Source organism: Triticum dicoccoides, chromosome 3A (genome assembly GCF_002162155.2).
Source record: "Triticum dicoccoides isolate Atlit2015 ecotype Zavitan chromosome 3A, WEW_v2.0, whole genome shotgun sequence".
Lineage (NCBI taxonomy): Eukaryota > Viridiplantae > Streptophyta > Magnoliopsida > Poales > Poaceae > Triticum > Triticum dicoccoides.
This window is the reverse complement of record NC_041384.1, coordinates 198,665,098-198,687,208: the sequence shown is the minus strand read 5'-3', so window position 1 is coordinate 198,687,208 and position 22,111 is coordinate 198,665,098. Positions and strand designations below refer to the sequence as shown.

Sequence of the window (22,111 nt, the reverse complement as noted above, 5' to 3'; positions counted from 1 at the left end):
CTACTGTCATGATGAATCCTAAAACAGTAATCCTACTACTCCAATAACAATAATAAGCTATTCGGCTAAGATCCAGATGTAAACATCATATCCGAAAATAATACTCCAAGCAACAAAACATCAACTAGCATCATGAAAATAATCATACTAACCACTAATATTCCAAAGGCAGCATGATATCGAAAGTAATACTCCAAAATATAACAACAACTACCATCATGAAAATAATCATAATAGCCACTAAGAATCCAAAGGCACATGTCATCCAAAGTAATACTCCAAAATAATACCAGATACCATCATGAAAGTAATCCTAATAGCCACTAAGAATCCAAAGGCACATGTCATCCACCTAACCATCAAAATATTAGTCCTAGAACTCCAAGCAATACATGGCAATAAAAAGATCAAAATAATACTCCGATAAATGCCATGAACAAGATCACATGTAACTAGAACAATATTTTAAACAAGTTTAAATTAAGAAACCATGTCAATGCATTGCAATCATGCAAATGGAGGGTGTGGCTTGCCTGGGGTGGAAGAAATCACCGGAAGAAAGTGTGAGAAACTCGCGGAAAGAATCACCGGAAAGCATTCTCTCTCGAAGGGGGCTGAATAAGGGCAAGGGCAAAATGGTCCTTTTCAGAATGTCAAAACATGGTGAAAATGGTTTCATTGGAATGGGCTCGACAAAACGAAGAAGTGGGCTTTGGATTCACCTCAAAGGGAGTTGCGAGCAAAAAGTTATAGCCCGACGAAGTTCAGGGACCAATCTGTTAAAATAATTCTACAAACAGGCCCCTGAGCTGGAAAACAGAAAACGTATTTTAGGAAATACGTCTGCAGAACAGAGAAAGCGCTTTTTTAGATAAAGCAGAGGCGGAATACGCTTACTTCACGTGAAAACGTACTTTTTGAAGTACGCTTCCACTTAAACGCGCGCGGGTCTGGGGCCGGGGTCGCTGACATGTGGGTCCCACGGGGTGGGGCCCGTCACTTATCCACACTGGCCGCCCAAGTCAACGCATGCAAGTGCGGGGCCGGGCCTGAGTGGCTGCCAGGTGGGGTTGGGGAAAGGAGGGGGGCCGACTGGCCTAGCTCCTTCCTCCTCGCACGTGCCCGGCGGAGCAGAGCAGGGGCGCGGCTCCGACGACGAGCCCCCGCGACTCCGGCCACCGTTGCCGACGCTCCGGGCACCGATGAGCTTGGGGAAGAGTGCCGCATCCACCCCCACACTGAACGGACACCGAGAAGGAGCAGAATGACGATGGCATGGGTCACGGCGGAAGAGGCTACGGGTGGCGATGGGACTCGAGGCCAAAGTGGCTCCGGCGACTCGTGGAGAGGTGGGGGAGGTTCGTGGGGGACTAGGTGGGTCTCTGGTGGTAGTAGAAGGAGAGGAGGGGCTCGACTCGGGGCAAATTTAGCCGGAGCACCGCGACGGCGATGGTGGCCAACAGAGGCGAGGAGAGCTTCTAGAGCTCGTGGGAGAGGTCAGGGAGGCTTGCTGGAGTGGGGTGAGGTTGGTGGTGAGGTCGAGCAACCTTGGGGTGGGCTTATATAGGCAGGGGAGGAGGGGGTCGAGCTGGCGTCGTCGCAGACATGTGTCCAGCGCCGCGGACACGTGCCCACGCTCACGAACTCGGAGGTAGACAACATAGGAGAAGCAGTGGAGGCTCTCACGGGGCAGAGGAGGCCAAGGGGGCGCAGGGAGGATGACAACGGCGATGAACCGAGCCAAACCATCATTGTGCTCCCGTGGGCGTTTGGCGGCGAGCGTCGGTAAGGGGTTTTACGGAGAGGGAGAGAGGTCTAGGAGGACGGCGACAACGCGGTAAATCTACTAGACATGCTCGTGCTCGCTGAGACACCGAGCAGAGGAGGGGCCCAAGCAAGAAGTCGCTCTGGATGCGGCCAATGGCAGCAGAGCGCACGCACAGGCTCGCCATTAACGCGGTCACCGCGTGCACTGGCATGTAGCAGTGGAAATGAGCTGGAGCGTGTTGTCTAGCGGCAAGTTCATCTAGGGGAGGTTCCTACTGCGATGGTAGTTTTGTTAAAAGCACTCTGGTTAAATGGTACTCACCCTTTGAAGTTTACTGTAGTAATGTTAGCTGAGCACTAGTGATCAACATGAAGGGTTTTGGAGCCATAGAGTTTGTCTGCGAGGTTCAAGGTAAGATGGACTTTCATCCTGGTAACTTTGAGAAGATTGGGATAAAGATTTGATGTAGTTGCTTAACAACCACATAATCTGGTCAGAAACTAGATTAGGATGATGCACTCACATGGAGTGTCAAATTGAGCTAAAATTTGGCAAGGCTTAGTGATTTGGTCATAGTAAGAAGCTGTAAAATTTTCATACCAATTGAATTTACCAAAAGGGTACTTGCTTCACAGCCTTCTTCACTGACCAGAATCTTGCAAGAATCCTAGAGAAATAATGGCTCAATGAAATGGTGCCAAATTTGGTGGCGATATGTTATTTGGGTGGGAGAACAATCTGATATTTTCCCAGAATTAATGAAGCAATATAAAATGCACTTGCTTCACAACCTAGAAATATTGCCAGAATCAAAGATTTGGTCCTGTGCTCACATAGATCAATGGATGGATCTGAAATTTGGACGAGGCTAATAATATGAGCACATGAAGAGGCATGAAAAAGTTCAACTCATTTGGATAACCTTAGCTAGAACTTCCTTCACAATGCCTTCTGACTGACAGAAAATTTGAAAAATTGCTTAAGAAGATTGGCTAGGCAAATAAAGTTGAATTTTGGCATGAGGAAATTATTTGGACATAAAAGAATGCCCAACAAGTTTGGGATCAAAGAAGATTGGATATGTGGCACTTCCTTCACAGAAAGGCACACTGGAAAGAAATGAAGATTAATTATTGGAGAATTATTATTGGGCTAGGACAGGAAAGTTTGGGAATATTTGAGCAACATATGACCCAAAGAAATTATGAGAATTAATTGGGATTTTTGGGAGTGACAGAAATATAGGTTGCTTCACAACCTAGGGCAGACAGGGTTATTCCTCTAATAGAAAAAGGAATATTCCCTAAAAAAATTAGGGTTAGGTCAAAGAGTGAAGTGACATGAGCTTGGCAAGGTTTTGAGAATGATGAGCCACTTGGGAGGGGCAATGAAGCCACAGAACCACTCCAAAAAGAAAAATCAGACCAAAAAACGAATGAATCAAAAAGATAAAGGAAAGGGCCAAAATCCAGGCTGTTACAGTTAGCACCCCCTATGTAGGACACCATCAGTAACCTCTGAACCGGTCTTCCAAGCTGAGGACAATCCTCGAACAGCTTCTTCTTGTTGTTGGACTTTAGCCCTATAAACCGTTTTAACACCTTATTCGTGCATCTCCCTCCAAAGCAACCATCGTTTTGTCGAAGGAATAGTATACCTCAGACCTTCGAGGATCCCCAACTGAGCCTCCTGAGAAGCACTTTTCCTTTTCATCGGATCCTAGACCCTTCCCACACCTAGCTATCTTAACGACGAAGTTTTACTGTGCTGGAATGGGTGCACCGGTTGAGTCATGTTCTGTCAACTTTCACCAAACCCGAACCGCCACCACGTACTACGGAGCCGAAAGGTCCCGCCAGTAGTCATTATGCCGTGTTTAGCGTAGCTCGAGGCCATTTCAATTGGCACTTCTTGTCAAGTAAAGAGATCATGCCCTAGATTTTCGGCGACATCATCAATAAAAACCCCTCGATTCACACGAGCCCACAATGCATATCATGTCGGAACTTGCGAAATTACTGCAACACAGTACACCCCTTAGGTGTTTTTATTGTCTTATAAAAGGCAAATGATAGAATCAATCCGTTTTCATGGTGTTCCTCTCTCTCTCTCTCTTCGCTCCTGCCATCCCCAAGCTCCAGTGCCCAGAGAGTAGAGCCCTAGCAAAGCCTTCTGATCCCCTTTTGAAGCAGTGATTTAGGTAGCATAGTCAATTAGTGTTAGTTGTTTGCGTATTGGAATAAAATCAAAGAAGCTTAACAATATGTTGAAATAAAGATTAGGCTGAGGAAATTTTCATTAAAAGGTAGGTTTGTATTGTAACTATTTAATTGTTAAATGTGGACGAAAGAGAAAGAATAGAAAGTGATCAACACATGACTATTAGTTAGAAGTGTTTGAGCAATGAAAGAAGGTGGAATCAATTGATGATCTAATGCTACATACAACTGAGATCCTTAGAAATGAGCTCTTAAGTGTAAATAAACAACATTATAAAATAAAGCTTCTTGGATGGTAAACACAAATCCACTCTAGCGGTTCACTAGCCCAACATGGAACTGGAAGGAGAAACAAGACCTAGCAAACTATGGTGAGGTCTAGTTGTTTTCATCAAAATAAGTTGTACCCTATCTAAATATTGACAAGTTATTGGGGCTGGTAGCCGTCAATGATCTAGGCAACGTAACATGCATAATGAGTTATGTGTGTTGTGATTATGTTTCCTGTAAAACAAGATCACACTCAAAATCAATAAAATAATTAACACAATAGCCACCAAGTTTAGTCACCAAATTTGCATAATCCATCATCCATTTTTAGAGACAACAAAGCCAATAGTCAAATTCCTATGGGAAAAGATTGGACCATAGGAATTTAAGATAAACATACAAGGACTAATGTATATGGGACGTCCTGCAAAATTTCAGTGCACACATATGGGTACTATCTCTGATTCAGAATGTTAGATCAAAAATCATAGAAGTTAACATGGATAGGCATGAAATTCCGAGGGGCAGAGTAGTTATCATTACAACAAAGTCATTGCAGTGTCTTCGAGAGCTCAGGAACACAATATATCTCTTAGTCGAGCTAAATGCAGCATCATTGATTTTTATCAACAATGTCTCTCATAGTGTACAATAGTGAACCAAGCAGCCAGGTGTGGCCAATACCATATCAAACAGTTTTTGTTCCTAGAAAGTGAACTAACTAAGGTAACTACTTACGTTATGTTCGAGTAAATTGATTTAGATCCTATAGTCTAAAGACATGATTGACCAGCCTATTAGAAGGCACAGATGAAAAGAACTGTTAGTAGTACAATATATTACTCCTACAGTCCTTTGGTCTGCCCACTACTGAAAGGATCGATATGGTTGACTAGAGGGGGGGTGAATAGGCAACTAACAATTTTTAGCTTTTCTTTAACAATATAAACTTTGCATCAAAGTAGGTTCTCCAGATACACAACTCGGTGAGCAACCTATATGATGCAACAAGGATAGGAACACAAGCAAGCAAGAGATATAACACAAATAAGCTTGCACAAGTAAAGGCACGAGGTAACCAAGAGTGGAGCCGGTGGAGACGAGGATGTGTTACCAAAGTTACTTCCCTTTGAGGGGAAGTACGTCTCCGTTGGAGTGGTGTGGAGGCACAATGCTCCCCAAGAAGCCACTAGGGCCACCGTATTCTCCTCACGCCCTCACACAATGCGAGATGCCGTGATTCCACTATTGGTGCCCTTGGAGGCAGCGACCGAACCTTTACAAACGAGGTTGGGGCAATCTCCACAACTCAATTGGAGGCTCCCAACGACACCACGAAGCTTCACCACAATGGACTATGGCTCCGCGGTGACCTCAACCGTCTAGGATGCTCAAACACCCAAGAGTAACAAGATCTCAAGGGATTAGTGGGGGGAATCAAATTTCTCTTGGTGGAAGTGTGGATCAAGGCCTTCTCAACCACTCCCGAGCAAATCAACAAGTTTGATTGGCTAGGGAGTGAGATTGGGCGAAAATGAAGATTAGGGCAACAATGGAGCTTAGGGTTAGAAGAGATGAGTCAACGGGGAAGAAGGGGACCCCTTTTATAGTGTGTGACAAAGATCCAACCGTTATCCACCTACCAGCCCGCGGCCAGCGGTACTACCGCAGGGCCACGCGGTACTACCGCTTGCTGCCAAGCAGTACTACCGCAACGACACGCGGTACAACCATACAGGCCAGCGGTACTGCCACAGCACCAGCAACAGCTAGGGAAGACCTGCAGCACAAGTGCCGAGGGCGGTACTTCCGTGAGCGCGGTACTACCGCTCCCCCTTGCGGTACTACCGCAAGGCAGGAATCCCCTAGCCAGGGAATAAGGAAACATCCGTGCCTACTTCCGCTGAAAAATTGAAGAAGCAAAAAGTCGACACAGTACTACCGCAGAGGGGCGGTACTACTACCTAACAGCTGAGCGTGGTACTACCGCGGAAGGGTTGCGGTACTACCATGGTAGGCGCGGATGTAAAAAATTACATCCGCCCCTACTACCGCGAGGGAGCGGTACTAGCCTGGCGGGCCATGGTAGTGCAGCTCCAGGGAAGCGGTACTACCGTGGGCACCTGCGGTACTACCGCTGGTGCCTACGGTACTACCGCTCACCTGGGAGCAGTACTACCGCGAGCCAACACAGCAGCCAGAAACAAGGGGGCGAGAAAACAACAGAGGATGCTCCAAGGGAAAGGAGGGGACTAGAAAGAGATGTGTACGTGATGATTCCACCCAAACCTTTCCGACGCGAACCCCCTCTTGATAGTACAGCTTTCCTACGACTCAAATCCACCAAAAAGAAACGTAGAAAAGACGTCGTCTTCAATAGTCTTCGAGGGGCACCAAATCGTCTAGTGCCTAGCGATGAAATGTATGGGAAACTCAAGGCACACGATTAGTCCGCAAACGCATTGTCATTAATCACCAAAACACCTTAGGGATAAATATGCCCTTACAATCTCCCCCTTTTTGGTGGATTGATGACAATACGGGATTTGCACAAGGGAATTAATATGAAGCAAATGCAAACCCCTCCTCTCTAGAATATAGACAGGCTCCCCCTACATGTGTGCCAACTAGATGGGTGCTTTGGACTGCACGACACACATACTAGGATCAAAACTCCCCCTATATTATAGAGACAAGGCATATCTTGCAGAAGTAAGGCTAACACTAGACAAGATAGCACAAACAAGTTAACTAAGATAGAATAGAGAGCATATGTCTTACACCATATGAAGGAAAAGTCTCGAGGGCACAAACCAACCAAAGCAAACGAGGTTCAAACGACAAAGCAAACACACCAAGCACGACACACGACTCGCAAACACGCAAATCCCTACACTCTCTCCCCCTTTGGCATCGAGACGCCAAAAAGGCAGAGAGGACACCTACACACACGGGGTGGCTCAGGCAGAGAAGTCATCCCACTTCTCCTCGTGCTCCTCGTCAGACTCGGCGTCAGGGACGATCTCGTCGATGTCCTCCTCAGAACTAGTCCACTTGTACCCCTGCTTGGCCATCCATGCAGCCTCTAGCGTGATGACATCCTCAGAACCGCCAAAGACATCCTCTCCAAATAGCCTCATGACCTTCTTCTCGCGGCGGCGACTCTCCTTGTCTGCCACGTGAGTCTTGTACTATCCCTTTGCCTGCATGCAGAAGAGAGTCTTCATCTTGTCCTTTAACTTCTTGGCCCACGACGGCTCAGAGGAAGGAGTGGTAGACCTAGTAGCACGGTCCTCAGCAACATTCTCTGCACCAGCCTCCTGCTCACCAACAGCCCTCCTAGCAGTAGAAGCCTCAGCACGGGTAGTAGTGTTGGCCCAGTTGTGCTTGACGTGGAGACCGATGGACTCATGTCGAATCCAGTCTGGAGCAAGGAACTCATCACCAGGGTACATCTTCTCCCAAGTTGTGGAGAGCAACAGAAATAGGTACGGTCCATAGATAGGTACCTTGCGAGTGAACACCGCAAACTGAAGCTCACACCACATGATGTGTGAGACATCAAGTGGCTGAGTCTGAGACAAATGTGCCTCCGCACACAGGAGCAACATGTACACTAGATAGGAATGAACCTTGTCCTTGTCGCCAATGCATGGGAACAGAGTGTTGCGGAAGATGCGATGCATGATATCCAGAAAGGAGTTCAGCACCCAAGTTGACTTGCCATTGGGGAGCACCTTCTCAACAAGGAATGGCTGAAGTAGGTTCTTGTTAGCAGACTCAGAGTTGGCGTGGGGCCAAACACCAATGGGTGTGGAAAGCCCGTCATCAGGAATGTGAAGCAGATCCATGAACTCCTTCCATGTAGGAGACAATTGACGGCCGTTGGTCATCCAGGTCATCCTTCGCTCATCCCCGGGGTGAAAGTGAACTGAGGCAAAGAACTGACAAACAAGCTCAGGGTCATAGTCAAGGTGAAAGGAGACCGCAGGCTGAATAGCAAACTGCTCCACCAAGTCAATTGCGTCTCCAAAATAATCACGAAACTTGTCCTTCCTCATGTGATTCATGTCTAACCACTTGACATCCACGAAGGTATTCTGCTTGTTCTTGATCACATCCAGATATATGAGAGCATGTTGCTTGGTCCAGAACAACTCAGTGCTTCTGATGACAGCCCCAGGATTCACATAGGGGTTGATCTTCCAGCGTTCGACATACTCATTGAGGGAAATCTCGTCCATGCCCTTAGCAGGTTCCTTTTGCTTGCTGGCAGTGGTCTTGACATTGCGCTTGGGGGCATTGGAGCCCTCTGGTGCTTCATCTTGGGGATTGCGTAGACGCTTGGAGCCAGTGTCACGACTGGGATTGGAACGGCGAGAGCCACCACCTGAGACACAAAGCGCAAAACACATACGACAAGCAAGAAGGATCAATGCAAAGACCACAACAAAGCAAAAGAAACATGTAGGAAGCACACAAGATAATTGCCATGAGAGAGATTCGACCCCTATGGTAGTACTGCCAAGTGATGCGGTACTAAGATTGTAGTACTGCTCCTAGTCGCGGTAGTACCGTGTAAGGTCACGGTAGTACCGGGTCTAGGAGCGGTAGTAGGATCTTAGTGCCACAGCTAGCGCGGTAGTACCGCACCTGATGGGCGGTAGTACCGCATGAGCGGTAGTACCACACATGAGACACGGTTGTACCGCACCACGTCAGATCCGAACAAGTTCAAATCTGAGAAAGCCCGCGAAACCACGGCAGTACTACAGTTGGACAAATCTACCACATGACAACATATCAAGTATGATTCCTACGCAACACGACTCTCCTACATCCTACTCTTGCACAGATTTGGCCTAAAATCTCAAGAACAACAAGCATCTCCCCAAAAACCTAGAAGCGAGAGAACAACCAAGAAAGAGAGGGATTTGGGGAAAAACCTTGGTCCATGGCAAGAGGAAGTGGTGGGGAACAATCCCACCGGTCGGAATCCGATGAGATTGGCCGGAAACGGAGATCCGGCGAGGACCTCCGGCGCCGTTCTTGAGCAAGAGAGAGAGAGAGACGTGGGGAGAGAGGCAAGTGAATGGGTATGGGGAGTTGGAACTCCCCTTCCCGAGTCATAACCCCCACGCTCACTCGATGGCGCGGTAGTATCGTGCCTCATCGCGGTAGTACCGCTCGGCGGAAGTATCGCACCTGAGTGGTAGTACCGCGCTCCAGCGCGGTAGTACCGTGCCCTCTCAACGCGGTAGTACCGTGGCCTCAAGAGGTCTTTGCACAAAAACTCCGAGGCAACACGACACCACCAGACCATGTGACACACAAAGGCAGAAAGGCAAACGACAACACGAAACAACCATGAGACACCACCTCTCCAAAGAGAGGACGGTGGTCGTAGCCACCTATGTTTGAGTCAATTGGTATGGCACCGCGAAGAATTATCCTTGGGCCCATGACCAAAACTCGTCTTTGAAGCACAAGTACCATCAAACATGGCTAATGTGAAAGACTTGATCAATTTATGCATAATGGGGGGAGGGAGAGTTCATTGAGAGAACAACACTCCCCCTATGTCCGTGCCTACATATAAACAAGACAACAAGTTGAGTATGGTGGGGTGTGCAAGGGTTCAAGAAACATTGCTCGAATCAATGATATTTAGCTCATGCCTTAACACGCAAAATTTTGCTTCATCCAAGGGCTTCGTGAAAATATCTGCAAGGTTATCATGAGTGTTGACATAGTTGACATTGATCTCTCCTCTCCTAATGTGATCCTGGATGAAGTGATACCGAATCTCAATATGCTTCGTCTTGAAGTGTTGAACCGGGTTGAGAGAAATCTTGATGGCACTTTCATTGTCACACCAAAGAGGCACTTTGTCACAAATGACACCGTGATCCTTTAAAGTTTGCCTCATCCATAAGATCTGTGCACAACAACTACCGGCCGCTACATACTCCGTTTCGGTGGACGAGAGAGACACACAACTTTGCTTTTTGGAAGACCAACTTACCAACAAGCAACCAAGGAATTGGCACCCTCCAGAAGTGGACTTCCTATCCACTTTGTCTCCTGCCCAATCAAAATCCGAATACCCTACAAGCTTGAAGTTTGCTCCTCTTGGGTACCATAAGCCAAAGTTTGGGGTATGAGCCAAATATCGAAAGATTCGCTTGACCACCACATAGTGACTTTCCTTAGGTGCGGCTTGAAACCGTGCACAAATTCCCACACTCAACATGATATCCGGTCTAGATGCACAAAGGTAAAGCAAGGAGCCTATCATGGAGCGATATACCTTTTGATCCACCGCTTTACCATTGGGATCTATGTCAAGTTGGCACTTGGTGGGCATTGGAGTGGAAGACGGCTTGACATCACTTAGCTTGAATCTCTTGAGCATGTCTTGAGTGTATTTGGCTTGGTTGATGAAGGTTCCTTCTCTTCTTTGCTTCACTTCGAACCCTAGAAAGAACTTCAACTCTCCCATGGAAGACATCTCAAACTTTGAGGTCATGAGAGCGGCAAATTCCTCATTGAAAGCTTTCTTAGCGGAGCCAAAAATAATATCATCAACATATAATTGGCACACAAACAACTCCCCTTTGACCTTCTTAGTAAAAAGAGTGGGGTCGATTAGCCGAACTTCAAAACCACGATCTTGTGACAACTCGGTAAGGTGGTCATACCACGCACGTGGGGCTAGTTTAAGGCCATAGAGTGCCTTATCGAGTTGATACACATGATCAAGAAAGTAGGGATCCTCGAACCCGGGGGGTTGCTTGACATAAACCAATTCATCAATAGGACCATTAAGAAAAGCACTCTTCACATCAATTTGTTGTAACTTAAAGTTATGATGAGAAGCATATGCAATCAACATGCGAATGGATTCAAGACGAGTAACGGGAGCAAAGGTTTCACCGTAGTCGATACCCTCGACATGGGAGTAGCCTTGTGCTACCAAACGAGCCTTGTTGCGAATGATAATCCCATGGGCATCTTGCTTGTTCTTAAATATCCACTTGGTTCCAATGACATTGTGGTTCCCCGTCGGTCTTGGAACCAATCTCCACACTTTGTTGCGCTCGAAGTTGTTGAGTTCTTCATGCATGGCATTGAGCCAATCCGGATCTTCGAGCGCCTCATAGACCTTGTGAGGTTCGACACAAGAGACAAACGCGTGATGCTCACAATAGTTTGCTAATTGTCTATGAGTGCTTACCCCCTTTGTTAAGCTTCCAAGCACATTCGTCATGAGATGATCCTTGGTGGAGAGCTTGGAAGCAACCTTGGCGGCATGACGCTCCAATTCCTCCTCAGGGGTGAGACGAGGAGTGGTCACTTGATCATCTTGAGCGTCATCTTGAGCTTGTTCTTGTTCTTGAACTTGCTCGGAGGAGAGAACTTGACCTTGGGCATCACTTGGTGTGTCAACACCGTCTTGAGCATGATCTTGCCCTTGGTCATGTTCTTGATGATGAGGGCCTTCATGTTGTTCTTCGGAAGCGTGTGGGCCTTGGGTTGGTGATGGCTCCACTTGAGTGGAGCTTTGTCCTTCTCCTTAGGCCACAAGGGCTTCCTCAATGGGTAGGATAAAACCCACACCCATTCTTCTTATGGCTTGAGGAGGAATTTCATCACCTACATCACAAGTGCCACTTTTCTCCACTTGGGAGCCGTTATTCTCATCAAACTCCACGTTACACGTCTCCTCAATAAATCCTGCAGATTTATTGAGGACACGGTAAGCATGAGAGTTTGTAGCATAACCATCAAATATGCCCTCGTAAGCTCTAGCCTCAAATTTAGACAACCGAACACCTTTCTTGAGAATGAAACACTTACACCCGAACACCCGAGAGTACTTGAGGTTGGGCTTGTTACCAGTGAGTATCTCATATGGAGTCTTGTTCAAGCCTTTGCGGAGGTAGAGCCGATTGGATGCATGACATGTGGTGTTGATGGCTTTGGCCCAAAAGTTGTGTGTAGACTTGAACTCCGCCATCATGGTCCTTGCCGCATCCATAAATGTCCGGTTCTTCCTCTCCGCAACACCGTTTTTGTTGAGGGGTGTAAGGTGCGGAATATTGATGCTTGATCCCCTCATCACTAAGAAACTCATCCAAGGTGTAATTCTTGAACTCGGTGCCGTTGTCACTTCTTATTGTCAAGATCTTTGCATTGTGTTGACATTGTGCTTCATTTGCAAAGTCAATGACGGTTTGTTGGGTCTCGCTCTTCCTCTTGAAGAAATACACCCAAGTGTATCTTGAGTAGTCATCCACAATCACCAAGCAATACTTCCTACCCCCAAGACTATCGACGGATGGAGGCCCAAAGAGATCCAAGTGAAGGAGCTCCAAAGGCCTCTTTGAGTAAATGATAGTTGTGGGAGGGTGAGCCTTCTCATGTAACATTCCTTCGATACAAGCATTGCAAGCACGATCTTTAGCAAAACTAACATTCGTTAGTCCACGGACATGGTCCCCCTTGAGAAGACTTTGCAAAGATCTCATATTGACATGGGCTAAATGGCGATGGCAAATCTATCCCACATCAACTTTAGCCATTAGGCATGTCGCTGTCTTAGTGGGTCGCTTCGAAAAGTTAATCACATATAGACCGTTCTCGACATGCCCAACAAAGGCTACTTTAAGAGTCTTGCTCCACAAGAGGGCCACGGTATCGATATCAAAGAAAGTGGCAAAGCCCATGATTGCAAGTTGACGAACGGAAAGTAAATTGTATGCAAGGGACTCAACAAGCATGATCTTCTCGATCATGAGATCATGAGAGATGACTACCTTGCCAAGTCCCAATACCTTAGAAGATGAGGCGTCACCCCACTCGACATTGGTGGGCATAGATGGAATCTTGTGCACGTCCACCACCAAGTCCTTGCTTCCGGTCATATGATTTGTAGCTCCGCTATCGAGCAACCATGATCCCCCACCGGAAGCAAACACCTACAAGAGATCAATGCTTGGTTTTAGGCAATGTTGGGGATATCGCTTATCGTGAACTTATCAGTCGACCCATGATAAGGGGTAAATCGGCCAGTTTATCGGCATATCGGCCGATTTATCGCCATATCGGCTGATTTATCGGATGATTTATCTTATCGGTCAGACAAGGTAAGCGATAAATAGGTCGATTTATCGGAATATCGGAAGATATCTTGAACAGTGGTTTTAGGTACCCATTTTGTAATGGGTCCTTTGATGTTAGTAACAAGGGTCTTTGGAGCCCCAATAGACCATTCAATGTACTCATGAGGAGAACCAACGAATTTGGCATAAACATGCCCGTCACTAGCACGACATAACATATAAGAAGGATTAAAGTCGCCAGCTTTGATGGGAGGAGTGGCATTGCCCTTCTTGACACCGCCACCCTTCGCATTGTTCTTCTTCTCCTTGGAAGCACTCTCTCCCTCCTTCACAAAGGTTTGCATGAGAGGAGGAGGTCGTTTGGTCTTGTCATTCTTCTTCTTGTTCTTGGACTCGGGCACGTACCCAACCCCTTCCTTGGCCACAACTCCCTTTTGGTTGATCAAGAGGTCGTTGAGGTTCTTCTTGCGTTGTATGCAAGTCGCAAGACCTCTCTCAAGTTTCACCTTTAGCTTAGCGTTCTCCTCAACAAGATGCACATGCTCACAACACGGGTTAGTAGCATTTGCATTATCAATTAACATCATAAGAGGAAAAGTGGCTTTTTCCTTGGTTAGCTTTACTTGAAGTTGATCATGAGACTCTTTGAGGCTAGCATGAGCACCCTTCAAGACCTTGTGAGCCTTGTCAAGTAGATCAAACTCCTCCTTGAGTCTAGCAAGATCAACCTCAAGTTTGCCCTTCTCGGAGTTTAGCACACAAGAGACAATGAGAACATGATCAAAATCTTTCTTTAACTTAGCATGATCAACGTTGTGTGACTCCTCAAGAGCCAAACGAAGACCACACTCTTCCTCAAGAGCATTGGAAAGATCCGAGATCTCATCGGCATAGTCATGACTATGCCCTTCCATCTTAGAGATGGTATCTTCGTGAGTCTCGATCATGTCATTGGCTTCACCAAGTTGTTCCAAGAGAGCAACAAAATGCTTCTTGGATTTACCCTTGATCTTGGCCATAAAGGCCTCAAACTCATTCACCTCCACATCAGCTTCCTCATGTTCATCAATACTATCCGTCGAAGAAGGATGATTAATGATAGTAGTTTTGATGTTGGAGGTTACCTTGTTGTGGCTTTAGCCATGAGGCACTTGGCGTTGATGCTCTCATTGGGTGAGTCGAAGAGAGACACCCGTGGAGTCGTTGCAATGGCAACTGAGGCCATGGCAACCAACTCATCATCTTCATCCTCGTCATCATCCTCATTGTACTCATCTTGTACCACAAATACCTTGGGAGGAGTCTTCTTGGTGAAGTTGCTCTTGTTGGGGAATGACTTGGCCTTGTCTTTTCGGATGAGCTTTCCACCATTGTCTTCCATCTTCTCATACAGGCACTCCACAACAAAATGACTCACATTTCCACAATTGTAGCAAGTCCTTACACGTTGCTTGCTCTTCATGCCGCTTGAGTTGTTTTTGTTAAAGTTTGGCCTTGAGTTTTTCTTGCTCCAAAATTGCCTCGAAGCAAATGTCATGTGTTCATGATATGCATACTTTGTATCTTCGGGGTTGCTCTCCTCTTCTTCTTCTTCTTCTTCTTCTTCTTATTCAACGAAGACCTTGGCCTTCAAAGCAAGGTTGGGCTTCTTTGCCCTTTGAGAACGAAGCACCGCATTGTCGGCGGTCTTATCCAAGATGTTCATGGCCACAAACTCATACAAAACCTCGCTTGAGGTCAAAGTGTGGAAATCCGGCCTTTGACGAATGACGGAGGACATGGCCTTGTGGTAAGGCATCATTGCCTTGAGGAATTTGCGCTTGATCCAATTGTCATCCGTGTCCTTGCTCCCGTGATCTCGGAGTGAGACCGCGAGTTTGGTTACTCTCAGATAAAGCTCACGAGGTTCTTCATCTTCTTTCATTGCAAACTCGTCGGCTTCATCTTGCACCACTTCATAGTTGGAGCGTTGAATGCTTGCGCTTCCCTGGTAGAGCGAGACAACACAAAGCCATGCGTCTTTGGCCAAGGAGAAGGGCCGAAGATGAGGTAGATCTTTGGGTGGAATTGCATCTTGAATGATGAAGAGAACATTCTCATTGAATTGTTTATCCGCGGCTTCTCGAGGAGTGAAGTTGCTTGGATCATGCGGATGAAAACCTTCTTCGATGATTCTCCAAAGATTAGTGTTCACATGATTTAAATGACGCTTAAAGCGGTAAACCCAAGAATCAAAGTCCTCATTTTTTTACAATCTTAGGGGGAGGACCGGCATGATTCAAATGAGTGGAAGGAACTAGTCCACCATAAACAAGTGGAGGTTCCACATGAGCAAAGATGCCAGTGCCATGTTTACCACTAGAAGAAGGAGCCTTTTCACTACTAGCTTCCCCCTTGTCGAAGATAGCATCCGTCACCTTGTCGGTGGGATCACCCACTTTTAATGGTGCGGTGGATAGTTTAAGCCCTTCAAGGAATTTAGTAAACATGCTTTCAACCTCGGTCGTCATGGAGGTTTTCAATGTCTCCAAGGCCACATTGAACTCCTCACGAGAGACCGACGTTCCCCCATCGCCCGTAGACGAGATTGGATTCACACCGGAGTGTTCCTCCACACCGTCTACGGTACCAACCATACTCTTCGGACGGCAAAGTCCTTAATAAAGAGAAGAGGCTCTGATACCAATTGAAAGGATCGATATGGTTGACTAGAGGGGGGGTGAATAGGCAACTAACAATTTTTAGCTTTTATTTCATAATTTAGACTTTGCATCAAAGTAGGTTGTCTAGATATGCAACTCGGTGAGCAACCTATATGATGCAACAAGGATAGGAACACAAGCAAGCAAGAGATATAACACAAATAAGCTTGCACAAGTAAAGGCACGAGGTAACCAAGAGTGGAGCCGGTGGAGACGAGGATGTGTTACCGAAGTTCCTTCCCTTTGAGGGGAAGTACGTCTCCGTTGGAGCGGTGTGGAGGCACGATGCTCCCCAAGAAGCCACTAGCGCCACCGTATTCTCCTCATGCCCTCACACAATGCGAGATGCCATGATTCCACTATTGGTGCCCTTGGAGGCGGCAACCGAACCTTTACAAACAAGGCTGGGGCAATCTCCACAACTCAATTGGAGGCTCCCAACGACACCGCGAAGCTTCACCACAATGGACTATGGCTCCGCGGTGACCTCAACCGTCAAGGATGCTAAAACACCCAAGAGTAACAAGATCCGCAAGGGATTAGTGGGGGGAATCAAATTTCTCTTGATGGAAGTGTGGATCAAGGCCTTCTCAACCACTCCCGAGCAAACCAACAAGTTTGATTGGCTAGGGAGTGAGATCGGGCGAAAATGAAGATTAGAGCAACAATGGAGCTTAGGGTTAGAAGAGATGAGTCAACGGGGAAGAAGGGGACCCCTTTTATAGTGTGTGACAAAGATCCAACCGTTATCCACCTACCAGCCCGCGGCCAGCGGTACTACCGCAGGGCCACGCGGTACTACCGCTTGCTGCCAAGCGGTACTACCGCAACGACACGTGGTACAACCGTACGGGCCCGCGGTACTGCCGCAGCACCAGCAACAGCTAGGGAAGACCTGCAGCACAAGTGCTGAGGGTGGTACTTCCGTGAGCGCGGTACTACTGCTCCCCCTTGCGGTACTACCGCAAAGGCAGGAATCCCCTAGCCAGGGAATAAGGAATCATCCGTGCCTACTTCCGCTAAAAAACGGAAGAAGCAAAAACTCGACACAGTACTACCGCAGAGGGGCGGTACTACTGCCTGACAGCTGAGCACGGTACTACTGTGGAAGGGTTGCGGTACTACCGTGGTAGGCGCGGATGTAAAAAATTACATCCGCCCCTACTACCACGAGGGAGCGGTACTAGCCTGGTGGGCCATAGTAGTGCAGCTCCAGGGAAGCGGTACTACTATGGGCACCTGCGGTACTACCGCGCCGCAGCACGGTACTATCACTGGTGCCTACGGTACTACCGCTCACCTGGGAGAAGTACTACCGCGAGCCAACACAGCAGCCAGAAACAAGGGGGCGAGAAAACAATGGAGGATGCTCCAAGGGAAAGGAGGGGACTAGAAAGAGACGTGTACGTGATGATTCCACCCAAACCTTTCCGACGCGGACCCCCTCTTGATAGTACGGCTTTCCTACGACTCAAATCCACCAAAAAGAAACGTAGAAAAGACGCTGTCTTCAACAGTCTTCGAGGGGCACCAAACCGTCTAGTGCCTAGCGATGAAACGTCTGGGAAACTCAAGGCACACGATTAGTCCGCAAAACACATTGTCATCAATCACGAAAACACCTTAGGGATAAATATGCCCTTACAACTATGATTGACCAACCTATTAGACGACATAGATGGAACAAATGAAGACTTTTTCAGATAATCTTGTGAGAAATGTTATATTTTCAAGATACTAACAAATAACTCTAATTTATGATAAGAAAAAAATATCGAGGAAGCCAAGGAGTAAGTGCAAACCTTATTAAGAACATAAACATTAAGACAATATGACCATGTGTCTAGGGATCCATCCATGCATAACAAAGAACCATGTTTTTGCGATTTTATCCCACATCATGTCTTCACACAAAGCAACATAGAACCATGAATTATCTGAACTCAGAGCAACATAGTGGGATGGGTATTGAAGTTGGCCCTCATTATCAAATTTCCTATTTACTGGACCGACAAAATCATCTTCCAGTTGCAATAGTTGATTTTCATAAGGACGCATGAGAAGGACACTAGGACAATAATCACAAAAACAAAGCGATCAAATAGAACTCATGTAATTCAAATCTTGGGGCACACCAAACAAATTTTAGATATAGAAACAACAAAGAAAGGAAACTACCCTGGTTCACACTTTCATACTTTCCAGTATCCGATAATTAATGCTTAAAGTCGTTTGACAAGAATGTGAATAATAAGAGATGTACCCAATCTCAGAAGTAAAACCATATATCTTTTCCCTCTGCAATTCTCATGCAACAATGTGAAACTCTTCCAATAAAAACAACATGAATTGTCTGGTGAACTGAATCTTTACCTTTATAAAGCAAGCACATGAAAGGAAGGTGACCACTTCCAAACTCTTCTAATCTAGTTATCCATGTAGCCATTCTCTCTAGTTTTTTTTGACACTGCCATTCTCGCTAGTTTTATCCTCTCTTTCAGCTCATTTCTTATCTTCTTCTCTTCCCGAAGAATAGTTGTGTATCACATATAAGGTTTAATAATACATGTTCTTTACTGTTATAGTGAATACACAAATCCGTAAAAACCCTGCATGCACCGGAGCGTTATGCCTAATTTAGTTAACTAAAGTGAAGTGAACACAGAGGGCTGGGGATGAATTATACTAAGTTGACAGACTAACATAGACATAAAGTAGGACCTTACTTGTTGCCTCTGATCTTGAACCAGGTCTGCTAGTGGGAGTAGAAAATGTCGCCGTTGCAGGAGCAGCAGAGCGTGGGACTTGGATTACTAAGTCAATCATCAAAATCACAAAAAATCTTTCAATAAATATTATCAATTTGGTCTACAACAGGATGAGTGGAGAATAAAAGAGCAAAAGAATCCATATCACCTGACGGTTTCAAGGACGTCCATGCAGACTTGGTGGCGCCCTTGTGCAGATCTTCATTCCAAGTCAGCTGTGCTAGATGGTTGGTGCCTTTGTAGCCGATCCGCCAGACGCCTCCCAACGTCAGCGGCAGCGGCAACATTGCCACTGGTCGAGATCATTGGCATAGGCGGGGATGACGTGGTCAAGCTGCGCAGTGCGCGCCGCTTTCCCGGTGTCCTCCTCCTTTCCCAACGCCCTCGCCCAACCACCAAACCAAACGGCGCCGCCGTCACCATGCCAAGCCGTGACGCCATCCATGAGACCACTTGTCGTGACAACCCTACAAACAAAGAGAGGAGGGGGGTGCGTGTCGTGGGAGAAAACGTAGGCCTAGTTTGGGAGCACAATATTTCTAAAACCAAAGTAATCCAAAAGTATGGTATTGTAATGCCTAGGCAATGTATACCTCGGTTTCTAAAGCTGCGGTTTTCCTCTGCTTTAGCAAAACTACAGAGTGTTTGGCTAGCACAGTCTTTCTAAGACCAGCTAGGCATGAGTGTTTCTCGGTTTAGAAAAGAGATCCGGACCTCCTTTTAGATACTAAAAAAACCCTCAGTTTTGAAGATACTACGGTCTTGTAAACTAAACTAAAGTATTTGTTAAAGCCAAACAAATCAAAGTCTTTTAAACAATGGTTTTTTAAGAAAACCATGATATTCTCCTAAAACTTCAAAACCGTATAAGGACAGGTGGACAATGCCCAGTGACATCCTCTCTTGCTGGTGTTAATAACCCACTTCTCCTGTTTACGGAGCGGCTCATTTCCTTCGACTAGCCACGATGGAGAGTAACATACATTAGTAACATACACGTATTCCTAGACTATGTTACTACCTTCATAATGGGTAGTAACATAAGTGTGGTAACATGCATAGCTTTATTTATTAGGTTATAGACTCACATTGCATTGGGACATGTGATGTTACAGTAACTAGCTAAGTTACTACTACTACCTCTCTCCTCATTAACTCATTGCCACATAAGCAAATTTGCTGAGTTGGACTCGATGTTACTGTTGAAGTTACTCCCACTGTGGCTAGTCTTCTAGATCAGACGGAGTTGGTTGGTTCGGCAGCGGACGTGAGGTAACCCCCGTCCAACCACCGTATCTATGGCCGCCAACGGCCAGCCGGCGGCGGCGGCCGCCACCATCGACGACCTCCCTGAAAACCTGCTGCTCGATATCTTCCTCCGCCTTCCCTCCCTCTCGGACCTCGTCCGCGCCGCCTGCACCTGCCTGCCCTGGCGCAACCTGGTGACCAATTTCCCCCCTTCCGTCGTCAATTCATCGACCTCCACCCGGCGCCCCTCCTCGGCCTCTTCTTCGGCACACCATTTCCAAATGTCCCTCACAATGACTTCCAGTGTATCCCGGCCTTCGCCCCCGCCCGCCGGAATGATCCGGAGCTCGTGGCCGCCATCTTGAGCGGTGACTTTTTCCTCACCACCCTCCAGGCGCGCGATGGCCCGGAAGCTTACTGGATCGTCTACGATGCCCATGGCGGTTACCTTCTCCTCAAGAAACTGGGCGAGCTATTGCTCGCGCTGCTAAACCCCTTGGCACGGTGGTGCGAACGGTTCTTTGATCTGAGTGACGCCCACATCTTCGACGACGACGACGACCGCGAAGGCAATGGTCAATTCCTTCACGCCGGCCTGATTTGCGATGACGAAAACCCCGAGAGCTTTCGCATCTTCTGTCTTGTTGCCCATGGAAAGTTCAGGTTGCGGGCTGCGGTCTTCTCCTCATTCTTGGGAATAGGCGGCGATTGGTTCCTCTCCCCATGGTTGGATGTCCCGCACGCCGACCCGGAAGGCGGCCAAGGTGATCTTTTGCCTGAGAGCGGCATGCGAGTGGGTAATTTCATCTACTAGCCATATCGGAATCGTGCGTATGTGGTTGTCTTGGACCCCGACCCAAACAACCCACGATTGTTTGTTGAGATGATCCCACCTCTCCTGAATCTGGATGGTTTTCCCAGCTCGATCCTTGGCCAAATTAACGGCGTTAACATGTGCATTGCTTATTCAAAAGGATTCAACATCGGTTTCATGCTGCGTCAAGAAGATGGCCTTGATGCTGGGGCATGGGTTACCATCAGGGTATTCAACCTGACTGATGAAGTTCGACGGAAGCTTGGGTACTTAACCAATGGGCTGGAAATTGTGGCAATGCAGGGTAGCATAGTGTACTTCACAACATCACAGATGTTCCATCCGCTCGAGTACACTTGTTGGTTCGCTTGTCTGTGCTTGGAGAGTCGCAGCCTGGAGTGGTTGTTTCTGTGGACGTATTATGGTCTCTTCCAACCATACCACCATTCATCATGGAGTATTTTTCTGTTACGAGAGAATGAAAGATTTTATCCCTTCATATGAGGAATGATGACAACCAGAGAAGGATATTCTGTGAAAAGCATTGCTTTGTTCTCCTACTGAATCAAAACATCCAGCTACCATCCAGAACTGATCTCTTCTTTGGACCTGCATTATGCCGAAGGTCCTGACGAAGTTCCTTGATATTCAGGATTCAATGACAAGTCAATCCTGTATTTTGATCTTTTATGGTAATTCTTGTTGTCTTCTGTTACCAAACTTACCATTTATATTCGTGGTGAATTACTTCATCTGTTCCTTTACATTTAGGATTCTGTGACAAGTCCATCCAGTATTTTGATGGTTTATGGTAATTGTGTTGTCTTCTGGTACCAAACTTACCATTTACATTGTGGGTGAATTACTTATCTGTTACTTGGGTTCGCTACTGTCTCTTCTCGGTGTTGGGGCAAGGCATCAGGACATTGGAGCCTCTTTTTGTTCTGTCTGCAAGATCAGTATTCTCAACAAGTTGTAGCCTGTTTACCAATTATGAAAAAAATCATCTGTGCTATTTTTGGCACATCTGTAGAAGTCCCTGCTATCTCTATGATATGTTGTTCACAGAATGATGGTGTGTTCTATATAATTTGTTTGCATGAGTGATTTTTCTTTTGGAATGCTTTACTTAAGCAAGTTATTTCTTATATATTTGCAGTGTTTCTTGCACTGTATTGATAGGTTGGCTAGTTATCT

General features: G+C 46.6%; 1 protein-coding gene across 1 annotated transcript; it reads left to right on the top strand.

Moving 5' to 3' along the window:
- Window positions 1–20,206: 20,206 nt before the first annotated feature.
- On the top strand, window positions 20,207–21,890 carry LOC119272147 (the record flags this gene model as incomplete). Its single annotated transcript, XM_037553710.1, has 1 exon — window positions 20,207–21,890. A coding segment is annotated over one exon (708 nt), but the record flags the coding sequence as incomplete, so codon positions are not given.
- Window positions 21,891–22,111: the final 221 nt, after the last annotated feature.